Source organism: Poecilia reticulata, chromosome 23 (genome assembly GCF_904066995.2).
Source record: "Poecilia reticulata chromosome 23, P_reticulata-male-v2, whole genome shotgun sequence".
Taxonomy (NCBI): domain Eukaryota; kingdom Metazoa; phylum Chordata; class Actinopteri; order Cyprinodontiformes; family Poeciliidae; genus Poecilia; species Poecilia reticulata.
Window position 1 is genome coordinate 1,713,776 of NC_088852.1, and position 12,993 is coordinate 1,726,768.

Here is a 12,993-nt window from a genome sequence, read left to right on the forward strand (position 1 = left end):
TTCAAAATACTTGAATAGTTCTTTTTTTCTCGTTTCTTTGTTGTTTTTCATTCATTTATTCCTCTGTAATTCGTTCTTTCATTGGTTCATTTGTTTTTTCTGGCATTTGTTAAATTTTTGATCATCCTTTGTTCTTTATTTCTTTTGTTGCCTGATTCGTTGCTTTCCATTCAGGAGGTTTTTCCGTTTCTTCTCCTCTGCAGGACGATAAGTTGATCCTGGGGGCTCCTTCTTCTCCGCCGACACCCACATCCAAGTCCCAGAGCGCAGAAACGGCCGACGACACGATGGATCTGGTGGTAAACAAACCGACTCGGTTCTGTTTCAGTTCTGCTCCAAACAATCCCTGAAAATAAACTCTAACTGGGAAACATGGAAAAGCTTAAAAATAAAAGGTTTTAGTTTTTCCAAACATTTGGGGTTTATAAATTTCTCTTTATTTCCTTTTTTGCTTCTTTATTTGTTGACATTTTTCTCCTTTGATCTTTTCCGTTGCTTCACTCCTAACTTAATTTCCTACATTTCTTTTTATTTATTTCTGCCTTTTTTTTCTTTCCTGTATTTTTTTATTTTTCTGCTTCTTTCTCTTTTCTTTTTTCCATCTTTCTCCTTCAATCTGCTAGGAAATAGCAGATTTCCTATTTTATTCCTGTTTCTTCAGAAACATCTGCACTAAACTCAGTGATGTTTTAATTTTATAATTCAATCAATCTAATTATAATTTGAGTTTAAAATTGTTTGAAATTAGGCTCTTGTGGCTGAATATTTTTAAATTTTCTGAAACTTTCAGTAAAAAGGATTGATGATTGTTGCTGTTTCCAAACAGAAGGAAACTGAAGCAGTGAAACATTTTCTAATCTGAACGCAGACGAATCTAATTTGCTGTTTTTATTTCAGGTGCAGTTCGGTGACGGGAAGTGGATCGCAGGAAAAGTTTCGTTCACCAGGGAGGTAACCATTCCTCTCCCCATCATCATCCCAGCCGTCATCGTCCCCATGCTGGTTTTCATCGCCATTTCCGTCTACTGCTACAGGTTTGATAACGTCTTTAAAAATGCAAAAATGTGGCGAGAATAATGAATAAAGCAACAAGCCGCTTGTGTTTGGCTCCCGTCAGGAGGAAGAGTCAGCAGGCAGAGCGGGAATACGAGAAGGTGAAACATCAGCTGGAGAATCTGGAGGAAAGTGTTCGAGATCGCTGCAAGAAAGAGTTCACAGGTATTTAACTTAAAACTCAGAATTAAACCTATTTTATGTTTACCAAGTTAATTTTACGTCTTATGCAGGTTTTCTGCAGCAGATTCGGTAAAATCTTCTCTTTATTGACATTACATCACATTGAATTCAGAAATTATTCTCTTTGACAGCTTGTCTTATGAACCTCTGCCAAACCAGCAGCTTTTTGGCTCAACTCATTAAAAACTTCCCCTCAGATCTTCTTGGCTCGCTCTGCAAGCGGTTTCAGATTAATCTGACTCTTCTGTCATTCCTCAGGAGCGAAACTGCAGATCTGAGAGCCAGGGATTATTGCAGCAGAGTCATCGATACTCATAAATATTTATCAATACTCGGAACACGAAAAGATTAATTCAGTTTAACTAAATTACATTGTTAAATTTCAACTTGTCACAAAATTAATTGGCTAGTAATTATTATAAAACAGATTGATTCAGATCTCTTATGTTTTACCTGTAGCTGGATTTTGTTATTTTTACCCGTTTACTGGGTGAAAGCTTTAGCCTAGCTTAGCTCTGAGTTGATGAAAAGTTATCTGTGTAATTATCATTTTTATCGTCTGTTTACTATTAAATGTTTGTATAAACTAAACCAATCACTCCTCCTTAAAGTAGATAAGTTTGACAGGCCTCAGTTCTGTTCTGCCGGTAACAGTAATAGTTTTTTGTTTTACTAGCTAACTAGCCGTGGATGCTAACTGCACCTACAACTGAATAAACAATGGAAACTTTAGCTTTGTACGTTTTTTAATTAAGCAAATTAGTAGCCAATAAATCACTGATTTGTAGATAATAATCAAAATTCTTCAAAAGTGAAGGCGATTCTCTTCCTGTAGCAACAGTTATGCTAATTTATCTTGCTAATACAAGCTAACAGACAAGGTTAGCCTTATTTTGGCGTTAAGTTTGCAAAAGTAAGTTTCTGAATAGTAAAAAAAAATATACGGCTCATCACACAGTGGGTATGTTTTCTGAGACCTGAGTTATGTTCTGTCACTAACAGCAATCAGCTAACTTTACTAGCAAAACAAGCTAGCTGAGAACGTTAGCCTAACTTAGATTTATTCATTGGTTTATTGGTAATGGTACAAAGTAAGTCTTATTTTTGTCTCACTTGTGAGAAAGTAACACAAGTTAGTTGATAATAACCCAATCACATCCATGGATGGTGAGTATTTTTTTCTAAAATCTGATTTCTGTTTTACGCAGATTTTACAGGTTAGCTAAAAAACTATTAGCTTCTGTAGTGAGAGAGTTTCTGTTGGCTGTTTTTCATAATGTTTGATTTCTCTTTTGTTGCAGATCTGATGATTGAAATGGAGGACCACACCAGCGACCTCAGCGAAGGTCGAATCCCTTTCCTGGACTACAAAACGTACACAGACCGAAACTTCTTCCTGCCGTCCAAAGAAGGCGATCATGACCCCATGATCACTGGAAAAATACAAATCCCAGAGTCCCGCAGGGCTACTGTGACTCAGGCTCTCAACCAGTTCTCCAACCTGCTGAACAGCAAACCGTTTCTCATCAACGTGAGTTTTAAACTTTTGGTTTCATTCCTGGTTCCTGAGATGCTAATTTAGATGCTAATCATTTTATTATCATTATCTACGCGGATGAAGCTGAAATTAATGTCATCTTTTTTCCTTTCCAGTTTATTCGCACATTGGAGAGCCGTCCGGACTTTAACGCCCGGAATCGGGGAAATTTCGCCTCCCTCCTGACGGTGGCGCTGCACGGCAAGCTGGAGTATTACACGGACATTATGAGGACGCTGCTGCTGGAGCTGATGGACGAACACGTCCAGAATAAAAACCCCAAACTGATGCTCCGGAGGTGAGAACATATCCAGGAATTTTATTAATTTGACTTATTTAAACTCAGAGGAGCCAAATGTACTAAATTATGAATCTGTGTTGTAAAATATGGAAGCCCATTGCTGCCGTGAAAGAAAAAATGAAAGCCCAAAGGGAGTTTTAAAATAATCATTATGAGAGTCAGTCAAAATTATGAAGTTAAGGTAATAATTTTGAAATACAAGGTCATTACTTTAACTCTCAATGTCACAATTATGAAATAAGTAAAAAAGTATTTTGGTAAGAAGTTTACTCAAGTACTGAGTAGCGAATCAATCATTTAATAATTAAAAATTACATCATCAGATGGACCAAAATATAAAGTTAAGTGGAAATGTTGGTATTTTAAGGACCAAAAGGACAATAATTCAAATAAGTAACAAAAAATAACAAAATCAGGCAGAATAAAATTTTTACCAATCAGTTTCTTTAAATAAAAAGCTTTTAAAAGATTAACAAAAACTGCAGGATGATGGTGAATTTTTGGTTAAAACAAAAGAGTCGGTTTGTGTTTTATTCAGTGGGTAAAAAATCCAGAAATCTTAATCAAGTAAAAGTAGAAATACTTCATAATAAAATTACTCAAGTAAAAGTAAAAAGTATAACGTAGTAAAAATACTCCTAAAAGTTAAATTTTTCAAAAAAGTTACTCAAATAAACATAGTTGAGTTAATATAACCAGTTACTACCAAACTCTGGACCAAAGCGTCTGTTACTGTTCTGTTTATTCAAGACGCCATTTTGTCCACCAGGCCACCTTAGTATTGTTAATTTAACTGCTTCTATGAAAAAATACATTAATAAAATAACTCCAAAGATGACTGGTGGGAAACGGCGGCCATGTTTCTTTTCTGGCTGTCCGTTCCTGCTCAGCTCTAACTCTAAAAATACTTCTTGTTTCAAAACGGTACCTGAACTGTAACTAGTTGGTCCACAGCTCTGTGTATATTTGCACATGTTGTTTGGATTCCCTGCAGAAACTCTGAGCCGTTTTATTTGCTGTGAATTGATGGTTGCGACTGCAGAGGAAGTCTGGCGGCTTCGCTGCGGCGTTGCTCTGAAGCGTGGAAGCAATCAGGCTGTCTGACTTCCTGCTGTGAAGCTGACAGCTTTGTGATTGTGCAGCGGTGAAAAGTGAAAGCCTCCTTGCAGCTGTGAAGTGATGAAGATGATTCCTGGTGTTTCTGTGGATCTCATGTTTCCGTTGCTGCTGCAGGTCAGAGACGGTGGTGGAGAGGATGCTCTGCAACTGGATGTCCATCTGCCTGTACCAGTTCCTCAGGGTAACTGGCTTTTCTTCACTGATATTCAGGATTCTCCTATGAAAATAAAGTGTTTAGACCAGATTATTACTCTCAGATTGCATCAGTTTTATTACCGTCTCTGTAATTAAACGCATTTCTGAGAGCACTGGATGTGATCTCTGTAACTTTATATCAGATTTTTAGCACAAATATGTGATTATTTGTTTTATTTACTGGTAAATTTCAACATATTTCGGTTGATATTTGAATTATGAACCTGTGTTGTAAAATATGGAAGCCCATTCCTGCCGTGAAAGAAAAAAAGAAAGCCCAAAGGGAGTTTTAAAATCATCATTATGAGAGTCGGTCAAAATTATGAAGTTAAGGTTATAAATGTCACAATTATGAAATATAAAGTCTGAATTCTGATGTTACAAGTCATAAATTTGAGGAAAAAAATATAATTTTCAAATACAAAGTAAAAATTATGAGTTATAAAGTTATAATTTTTCTATCTAAAGTTGATATTTTGAGATAAATTCATAATTTCAACTTTAAAGTCATAATTCTGGCTTTCAAAGTCATGAGTTTGAGATATAAAATATTAATTTCAGGTATAAACTCATTATTTACAGTCATAATTACGAGGTAGTAACAGTTTCTCTGAGGAGGCTTTGCTCTAATTTCATAAATATATCTTTAAAACTTGAAATTATGACTGTATTTTTCTGGTTTATTTAAAATTATTAATAAAGAAACTGCAGCAGATATTTTCTTTTTCATACTTTATAGTGTTAAATTCAGTCTGGGGTCAAACTCCGACCTTAAAGACGACAGAAAAGTCCTGATTGGTGGAAACGCCTCATTACTCCAGCTGAATAGTGGATATATTTATATGTATAGAATCATATTGCAGTGATTCTGTGCTTGTGCCTCAGGATTCGGCCGGGGAGCCGTTGTACAAACTGTACAAGGCCTTGAAGCACCAGGTGGAGAAAGGTCCGGTGGACGCCAGGCTGAAGAAAGCCAAATACACGCTGAACGACACGGGGCTGCTGGGAGACGACGTCGAGTACGCCGCACTGGTCCGTCTGCTCTCCCACGGTTTCAGCATTTAAATCAGTGGTCCCCAAACTACGGCCCGCGGGCCGAATCCGGCCCCCTGAACAATACCAGAGAGCATTTAGATTTTTTCTCATATACCGTATTTTCCGGACTATAAGCCGCTACTTTTTTCCTAAGCTTTGAACCATGTGGCTTTTAGCCTGGCAGTAGAAATCTGAAGAAGAAGAAAGCGTCCATTTTCATTTAGCACATGCTAGTAGCAACACGAAAGATCAGCACTTTTACTGTTACAGTTACAGCTCGGAAACTAATCAGTTCAGTCAACTTTTTCTTTTTCAACCGTAATAAATGATATTTAATTGACCTGTTATGACTCAGATGTTGGTGTCTGCCCCCCCTGCTGCATCGCTGTGGAAAACCTGGAGCGGCAGAGATATCTGCGGCTTATTTTTTGTAAAAAAAAAAAAATGTTACAACAATGTTATGTTTACTGTTTTCTTTTTTTTTTTTACTTTGGGGTTGCAGCTTATAGTCCGGTGTGGTTTATAGTTTTTATTTCATAAAAAGTGTGAAGAACCCAGAGAGGGTTATTTGATTGTGCTTTCTGGAAAACAATACATTTTTACATTTGGGCTCTCCTGCAATCGTCACTTTTTCTGTTACAAACTGACTCCGGCCCCCAGCAGAGGAGGGAAACGTTATGTGGCCCTCACAGGAAAAACAGGATTTAAACAAAGACAGGATGAAAAACTTTACTTTTTGGAAGTTAGAAGTCTGTTTTATGGTTTAATGAACCGTGGAAGTAAATTTTTTAGCCGAATGAACTTCCAGGAGGAAGGAAACCAGGAGCTGTGTGTGTGGGATGAAGGTGACAGGTGTGTGTGTGTGTGTGTGTCAGACTCTGCAGGTGCTGGTTCACGGCGAGGGACCAGACGTGACGCCTGTCAAGGTGCTGAACTGCGACACCGTCACCCAGGTGAGTTTCTGTTTCCACATGAAGGCAGAGGAATCCGCCGCCTGCTGTCTGATGCGTGTTTGTTTCTGCGTTCGCGCTTACAGGTGAGCTTGTTTTGTTTTCCGTTTCCTGCAGGTGAAGGAGAAGATCATTGATCAGGTGTACAGGAACCTGCCGTATTCACAGAGACCAAAAGCAGAAGGCGTCGCGTTGGGTGAGACATGCTAACAAAAATTAAAACTAAATATTTACAAGAATAAAGTCATAACAATTATAACTTTATTCTTGTAATTTCTTAGTAGGGCCCTAAGTCAGCAACCTGTTCGTTCTTAGTTTGGGAACCTGTTCGTTCGTTCGGAGTTATGAAATCTGTTCATTCATGGTCTGGGGATTCATTCGAAAGGAACTACCATAATTTTACAATTGCTGTGTTTCCATTAAATAAGAAACACGATTAAAATCACGTATTTCAGTTTAACATGATAGATCATTAAAAATCATCATCATCCTCTTACTTCCTGTTGTCTTCTTCTTCGTTTCCTCCAGTAGAAACATCCGGTTGTTGATCATGTGACTCGCCTGATGTTATAAGCGTTTCCGTTGCAGTTTTGTGATTTTGACACAGCTGAACAACCAGCTCATCTCAGCATAAAAAACTTTCATATTTTTTTAATTGTCATGTTTCCATTAAGCAAATTTATTTTCATAATTGCAGTTTCTATAATTTTATGGCCAATGGAAACAAATATCGACAAAGTTTTGTGTAGATTTCAAACAGAAACTACTGAATTAATGGAGATAAATTGGAGCCAGTCAAACGTATTTAATCTCTGAAATCCTCATAATTCTCCTTGTAATTCCTTGTTTGTCCACAGAGTGGCGCCCCGGCTCCACGGGTCAGATCCTGTCCGACATGGACCTGACGTCGCAGACAGAGGGGCGCTGGAAGCGGCTCAACACGCTGGCCCATTACAACGTGGGTTCAGCCCATTCCGGTTGAATTGGGTTTTAAACTAAATATTAGTAAACTGTTACTTTTATAAATGAATGAATGAATAATGTGAAACCCATTTTTCCTCTTATTTCTGGCTAAATAACCAAAATTATTTCTGTTGATTTTTGACAGTAGCTGCACTCCGTAGAACGTGCCGTTGCTAATAGGATGCTAAATCCTTAAGTTTGGATTAATCAGCTGTTAACCAGCTGCACTTTTTAACAGATTGAAGTAAAAGTGTTTCTGCATTGGTGCCAGTTTAACCTTGACCTGAGGGGTCAAAGGTCAGCCTCACACCCTGAGTTTAGGCTTTTTTCCTCTGACGTGTCTGTTTCTGTTCGTCTCCATCTCCTGGCGTATTGAACCAGAGCAGACTCATGATGCTGCCACTCCTTCCTGATGCGTTTAATCAGCTGTGTTTCAGCAGAGACCTTTACTCTTTCACCAAAACAACCGAAAGCTGAAGAGCAGGAAAATGTCGAGCCACTCGAGACTCGACTGCACGGCGCTGCAAAACCAACAGAAACTAAATCACTCCTGCTGTCCAGGCTCTCCTGACATTTAAGGAGGATAATTAATTCACAGGCGGATTTTGCCTCTAATAACTCTGCAGCTTAGTTAAACACTTTTCTCTCTGAACAGATTTTTATTTTTTATTTTTGCAGGTCCGGGACAACGCCACGTTGGTTCTGTCCAAAGTTTTGCACACGCAGTCGTTCCACCAGCACCAGGACAGCCATGATGAGAGTACGTCTCCTCGTTTTTACTCCACATCTGGGGCGTTAAACTGCAGCATTTTCTAGCGTTGACGCTCGTTTACCGCGCTGTTAAGTTGTCCTGGGTAATGGATGGAAAAAGTGATCAGAGATGTTAAAATTAGGCTGAAAAAATCGTAAAGTCGTCTGTTTTGTGTTTGTTTATCCACTAACCAAACATTTTGCCAACGAAACCGGTTAAAGACCTAAATACTTAGTTTAACTTTAAATTGACTTTTTCATGTCTGCATAAGCAAAACAACATTAAAAGTTTTTCCTCAGCATTTTTATTAAAAGTTCACCACAATAACAATAAATAACCTTATAATTCTTTCCCAGGAGTCGTTTATTTTATTTTTTTTTTACTTATTAACTGGAATAACTACATCTTCTAATTAGCTTCAGAATAATCTCACCATCCCAGAAGAGAGAAGTTAATAAATGGAATATAATAAACCAGAGGAGGTTAAAATGTGATGCAGAAAATACCTTCATATGATTCAATCATGAATCATATGGCCAACTTTAATTTCTATCTTTGTTAAAACGCGTAAATCCTAGAATATTAAAAATATGTTAAAAGGGGGAAAATCCATTTGGGTCTCAACTCCTAATTAAAACTTAACATCCAGACGACTTTTGGCAATAAATTTGTGTTTTTTGGTGAGGCGTCTCAAAAACCTTCCAATTGTTAATTCACATTCTAGGCCCGCTGCGCCGTTACCTAGCAACCCCAGCCAACCCCAGGCCCGTTACCTAGCAACCCCCGCCGACCCCAGGCCCGTTACCTAGCAACCCCAGCCAACCCCAGGCCCGTTACCTAGCAACCCCAGCCAACTCCAGGCCCGTTACCTAGCAACCCCCGCTGACCCCAGGCCCGTTACCTAGCAACCCCAGCCAACTCCAGGCCCGTTACCTAGCAACCCCAGCCGACCCCAGGCCCGTTACCTAGCAACCCCCGCCGACCCCAGGCCCGTTACCTAGCAACCCCAGCCAACCCCAGGCCCGTTACCTAGCAACCCCAGCCAACCCCAGGCCCGTTACCTAGCAACCCCAGCCGAGCCCAGGCCCGTTACCTAGCAACCCCAGCCAACTCCAGGCCCGTTACCTAGCAACCCCCGCTGACCCCAGGCCCGTTACCTAGCAACCCCAGCCAACTCCAGGCCCGTTACCTAGCAACCCCAGCCGACCCCAGGCCCGTTACCTAGCAACCCCAGCCAACTCCAGGCCCGTTACCTAGCAACCCCAGCCGAGCCCAGGCCCGTTACCTAGCAACCCCAGCCAACTCCAGGCCCGTTACCTAGCAACCCCAGCCGACCCCAGGCCCGTTACCTAGCAACCCCAGCCGAGCCCAGGCCCGTTACCTAGCAACCCCAGCCAACTCCAGGCCCGTTACCTAGCAACCCCAGCTGAGCCCAGGCCCGTTACCTAGCAACCCCAGCTGACCCCAGGCCCGTTACCTAGCAACCCCAGCTGACCCCAGGCCCGTTACCTAGCAACCCCAGCCAACTCCAGGCCCGTTACCTAGCAACCCCCGCTGACCCCAGGCCCGTTACCTAGCAACCCCAGCCAACTCCAGGCCCGTTACCTAGCAACCCCCGCTGACCCCAGGCCCGTTACCTAGCAACCCCAGCCAACTCCAGGCCCGTTACCTAGCAACCCCAGCCGAGCCCAGGCCCGTTACCTAGCAACCCCAGCCAACTCCAGGCCCGTTACCTAGCAACCCCAGCTGAGCCCAGGCCCGTTACCTAGCAACCCCAGCTGACCCCAGGCCCGTTACCTAGCAACCCCAGCCAACTCCAGGCCCGTTACCTAGCAACCCCAGCTGACCCCAGGCCCGTTACCTAGCAACCCCAGCCGAGTTCCGTAACATTTGTCGGGTTGTTTTCCCAGCCACCCACTGGTCTGTTGTTCAGTAGCCATCTTGTAGCCCCAGCCTGTCGATGGGTCGTCTCTAAGCGGTGACGGTGATTTTATGATGTCGGCTGCAGAAAACGCGCTGCTGGAGGACGACAACACGTTCCACCTGGTGAGGCCGACGGACGAGATCGACGAGGTGAAGTCGAAGCGAGGCAGCATGAAGGACAAGGCCATGACCAAAGCCATCACAGAGATCTACCTGACCCGGCTGCTCTCCGTCAAGGTGCTGATGCTTTAAACACGACTTTAGCATTAAGCTAGGCTAACACTCTTATTATCATATGAGCACTTTGCTGTTCCTTCATGTACGCACATCAAAATGTTGAGCTTCTTCTGGATATTCCTGCTGTGTATTTTGGTAATTTACATTTTCATAAATTTTGAAATATTTAAAGTTTTATGCACATTTCAGCCCATGCATCAACATTTTTTGGATTCCACAAAATTCAGCAAAACGTTTTGACACTCTTTGACAGCTTACAACGTCGGCCTCCTTCAACTTAGAAACTCCTTTTGACTTCTAAACAAGCCGCCAGGCATCAAGCTGTCTGCAGATGATGCAACTTTTTCATATCTCAAAAGTTTTTCTAAAATCATGACTTGAGTTTTGGCCATTTTCAGATTTATAATGTGTTTCCATGACAGAGTGCTCATTTGTCAAACAAAATGCTGCCGTATTTCACTCTACAGAAACGAATCATGCATCAAAACGCAGCCATGAGTCTCTGCTCTGAGGAAACAAAGGATCGATGCAGAGTGTTTATAACGATTGTCCTTAAAACACTCGTGTCATGTCTCTCCCCCTCCATTGGTTCTGTTCTTGTAAAGAACAGAAACTTTTTCTAGCTGTTCTTGTTCTTGTTGTGTTGCAGGGCACCTTGCAGCAGTTTGTGGATAATTTCTTCCGCAGCGTCCTTTGCACCACCGCTGCCGTCCCTCCGGCCGTCAAGTACTTCTTTGACTTTTTGGACGAACAGGCGGAGAGACACGACAACGTGGACGAGGAGACGCTGCACATCTGGAAGACCAACAGGTTCGCTGGCTCAGACCGCAGAATATTTATCAAAATAAATACATTTAACTGAATTAATAGAAACCAGATTCCAACGCCAAGATGGCCGCTGGGTGTAAACCGTGTTCCTGCGGTTCCGTCCCTCCAGCCTGCCGATGCGGTTCTGGGTGAACATCCTGAGGAACCCGCAGTTCATCTTGGACGTTCACGTGACGGAGGTGGTGGACGCGTCGCTGCACGTCATCGGCCAGACCTTCATGGACGCCTGCACCAAGACGGAGCACAAGCTCAGCAGAGTCAGTTCGACTTTACGCTTCTTCTGGGTCAAACTGGACTCGTTTAAAAATGTGAACAAACTGTGAAGGATTAATGGTAACAAAACTAAAAAGTTTGTTTGTTTTCTGTCTACATTCTTTGAGTTGAGATGTTTTTTTTTTTTATTCTTATAGCGATTAACTAATAAAAAATAATCTCATAGTGGCTGAAAATGAAATGAACAGCAGCTATATATAAATCAACTGAAGTGATTAATCAAATTTTTTTGATGGAGTATTAGAGGTAGGCTAAGGAAATTAACGACTGAACCTATTTTCAAGTGATTTCTTGTAATTTTGCGACGGTTTTTGGTAAATTGCGTGTTATTCTGCTAACATAATGACTATATTCTCATAGTTAAAGTAAAATTATCATATCCTTCCCTCACAGAAGGGATGATTGAAATAAAAGCCATATTTTGAAAACATTTCTGGGAGAAAAAGAAGGAGACCGATTAATCAGCCCTGAGGGACGCCAGAGACCAGCTGAGATTAGCCAGTTACTGCCAGAGATCAGCGTCTCTGTTTCTGTCTGCAGGAGTCTCCGAGCAACAAGCTGCTCTACGCAAAAGAGATTTCCACGTATAAGAAGATGGTTGACGAGTGAGTTCACAACACCGGCTGTTGTTCTGACCCGGTTGGTTCCTGGATGAACGAGTTTGTTTGTTTCCCTCAGTTACTACAGAGGCATCAGGCAGATGGTTCCAGTCAGCGACCAGGACATGAACACGCACCTGGCCGAGGTGTCCCGGGTAGGAACCGCCTTACCTGTCTGCATAAACCCTCCAGAACCAGAGATTCTGGGTCAGAACCAGCTGGACCGGTTGGTTCTGGGAGGTTATGAGTAACAGATCGACCCACAAAAGTATTAAAATGTTCATATTTGTAACGTTGCTTGAGACTTTATGTGATGGATCATTTCACATTACGTTAGATAAAAATCTGAAAAGTGCGGCGTGCCTTTGTTTATTAGCCTTCGCGAGTCAGTTCTTGGTAGAACCTCCGAGTCTTCTGGGTTTTGTCAGATTAGATCAGGAGAATCTGTGGGCATCAATTTTCAAATCCTGACAGATTCTCATTTGGATGGACTTTGACTAGACCATATGTTTTGGGTGAACCTCCAAACTAGTCTCAGGAATTTATCAGTGGAAAGGGGGTGAATAAACAGATTTTTCATGCTTATCTACAGATCAAACTTTTTTGTTTCTCTTCATAGTGATTCTTTTTTCTGTTACATAAAACTGAAGCTTGTAGCGTTAGCACGTTAGCATGTTGGGAAAAATAAAGGGTTTGAAAAAAGGATCTGCAGTCATAGAGGAGGAGGGATTTGTAGCTAGAGCGCCCTCTACAGCTGAACAATACAAGATACTGAAGTTTTTATGTAATTTACTATTTTTTTCTGATCCAACTTTGTTGTTTTGTGCTGCATAATAAATGTGCTGCTCTTGTTCTTGCAGCAACACACAGACAAGCTGAACACCCAGGTGGCCTTACATCAGCTCTACCAGTACGCCAGCAAGTACTTCGACCTGGTGAGGAATGTTTTCATCACACGGAAAACCTGAAACCGGGACAGAAAACCCTGGAAGTGAAATTCAACAGTGATACCAAATTATGACTTTTAGTTTTTTTATTTTGCTACA

At 41.5% G+C, this 12,993-nt stretch overlaps 1 protein-coding gene across 2 annotated transcripts in view; it reads left to right on the forward strand.

The window, feature by feature from the left end:
• The window catches only part of LOC103459096 (plexin-B2-like), a 46,902-nt gene that overhangs the window by 31,225 nt on the left and 2,684 nt on the right, over positions 1 to 12,993 (forward strand). For both annotated transcript variants that reach the window (XM_081603914.1, XM_081603915.1), the window contains exons 24-40: positions 204 to 299; positions 898 to 1,034; positions 1,118 to 1,218; positions 2,538 to 2,767; positions 2,890 to 3,071; positions 4,308 to 4,374; positions 5,274 to 5,420; positions 6,299 to 6,376; positions 6,491 to 6,569; positions 7,231 to 7,331; positions 8,015 to 8,096; positions 10,096 to 10,247; positions 10,897 to 11,057; positions 11,185 to 11,332; positions 11,889 to 11,953; positions 12,027 to 12,102; positions 12,808 to 12,882. In XM_081603914.1, the coding sequence (XP_081460040.1) occupies positions 204 to 299; positions 898 to 1,034; positions 1,118 to 1,218; positions 2,538 to 2,767; positions 2,890 to 3,071; positions 4,308 to 4,374; positions 5,274 to 5,420; positions 6,299 to 6,376; positions 6,491 to 6,569; positions 7,231 to 7,331; positions 8,015 to 8,096; positions 10,096 to 10,247; positions 10,897 to 11,057; positions 11,185 to 11,332; positions 11,889 to 11,953; positions 12,027 to 12,102; positions 12,808 to 12,882 (1,977 nt within the window). The remainder of the gene's footprint in view (positions 1 to 203; positions 300 to 897; positions 1,035 to 1,117; positions 1,219 to 2,537; positions 2,768 to 2,889; positions 3,072 to 4,307; positions 4,375 to 5,273; positions 5,421 to 6,298; positions 6,377 to 6,490; positions 6,570 to 7,230; positions 7,332 to 8,014; positions 8,097 to 10,095; positions 10,248 to 10,896; positions 11,058 to 11,184; positions 11,333 to 11,888; positions 11,954 to 12,026; positions 12,103 to 12,807; positions 12,883 to 12,993) is intronic.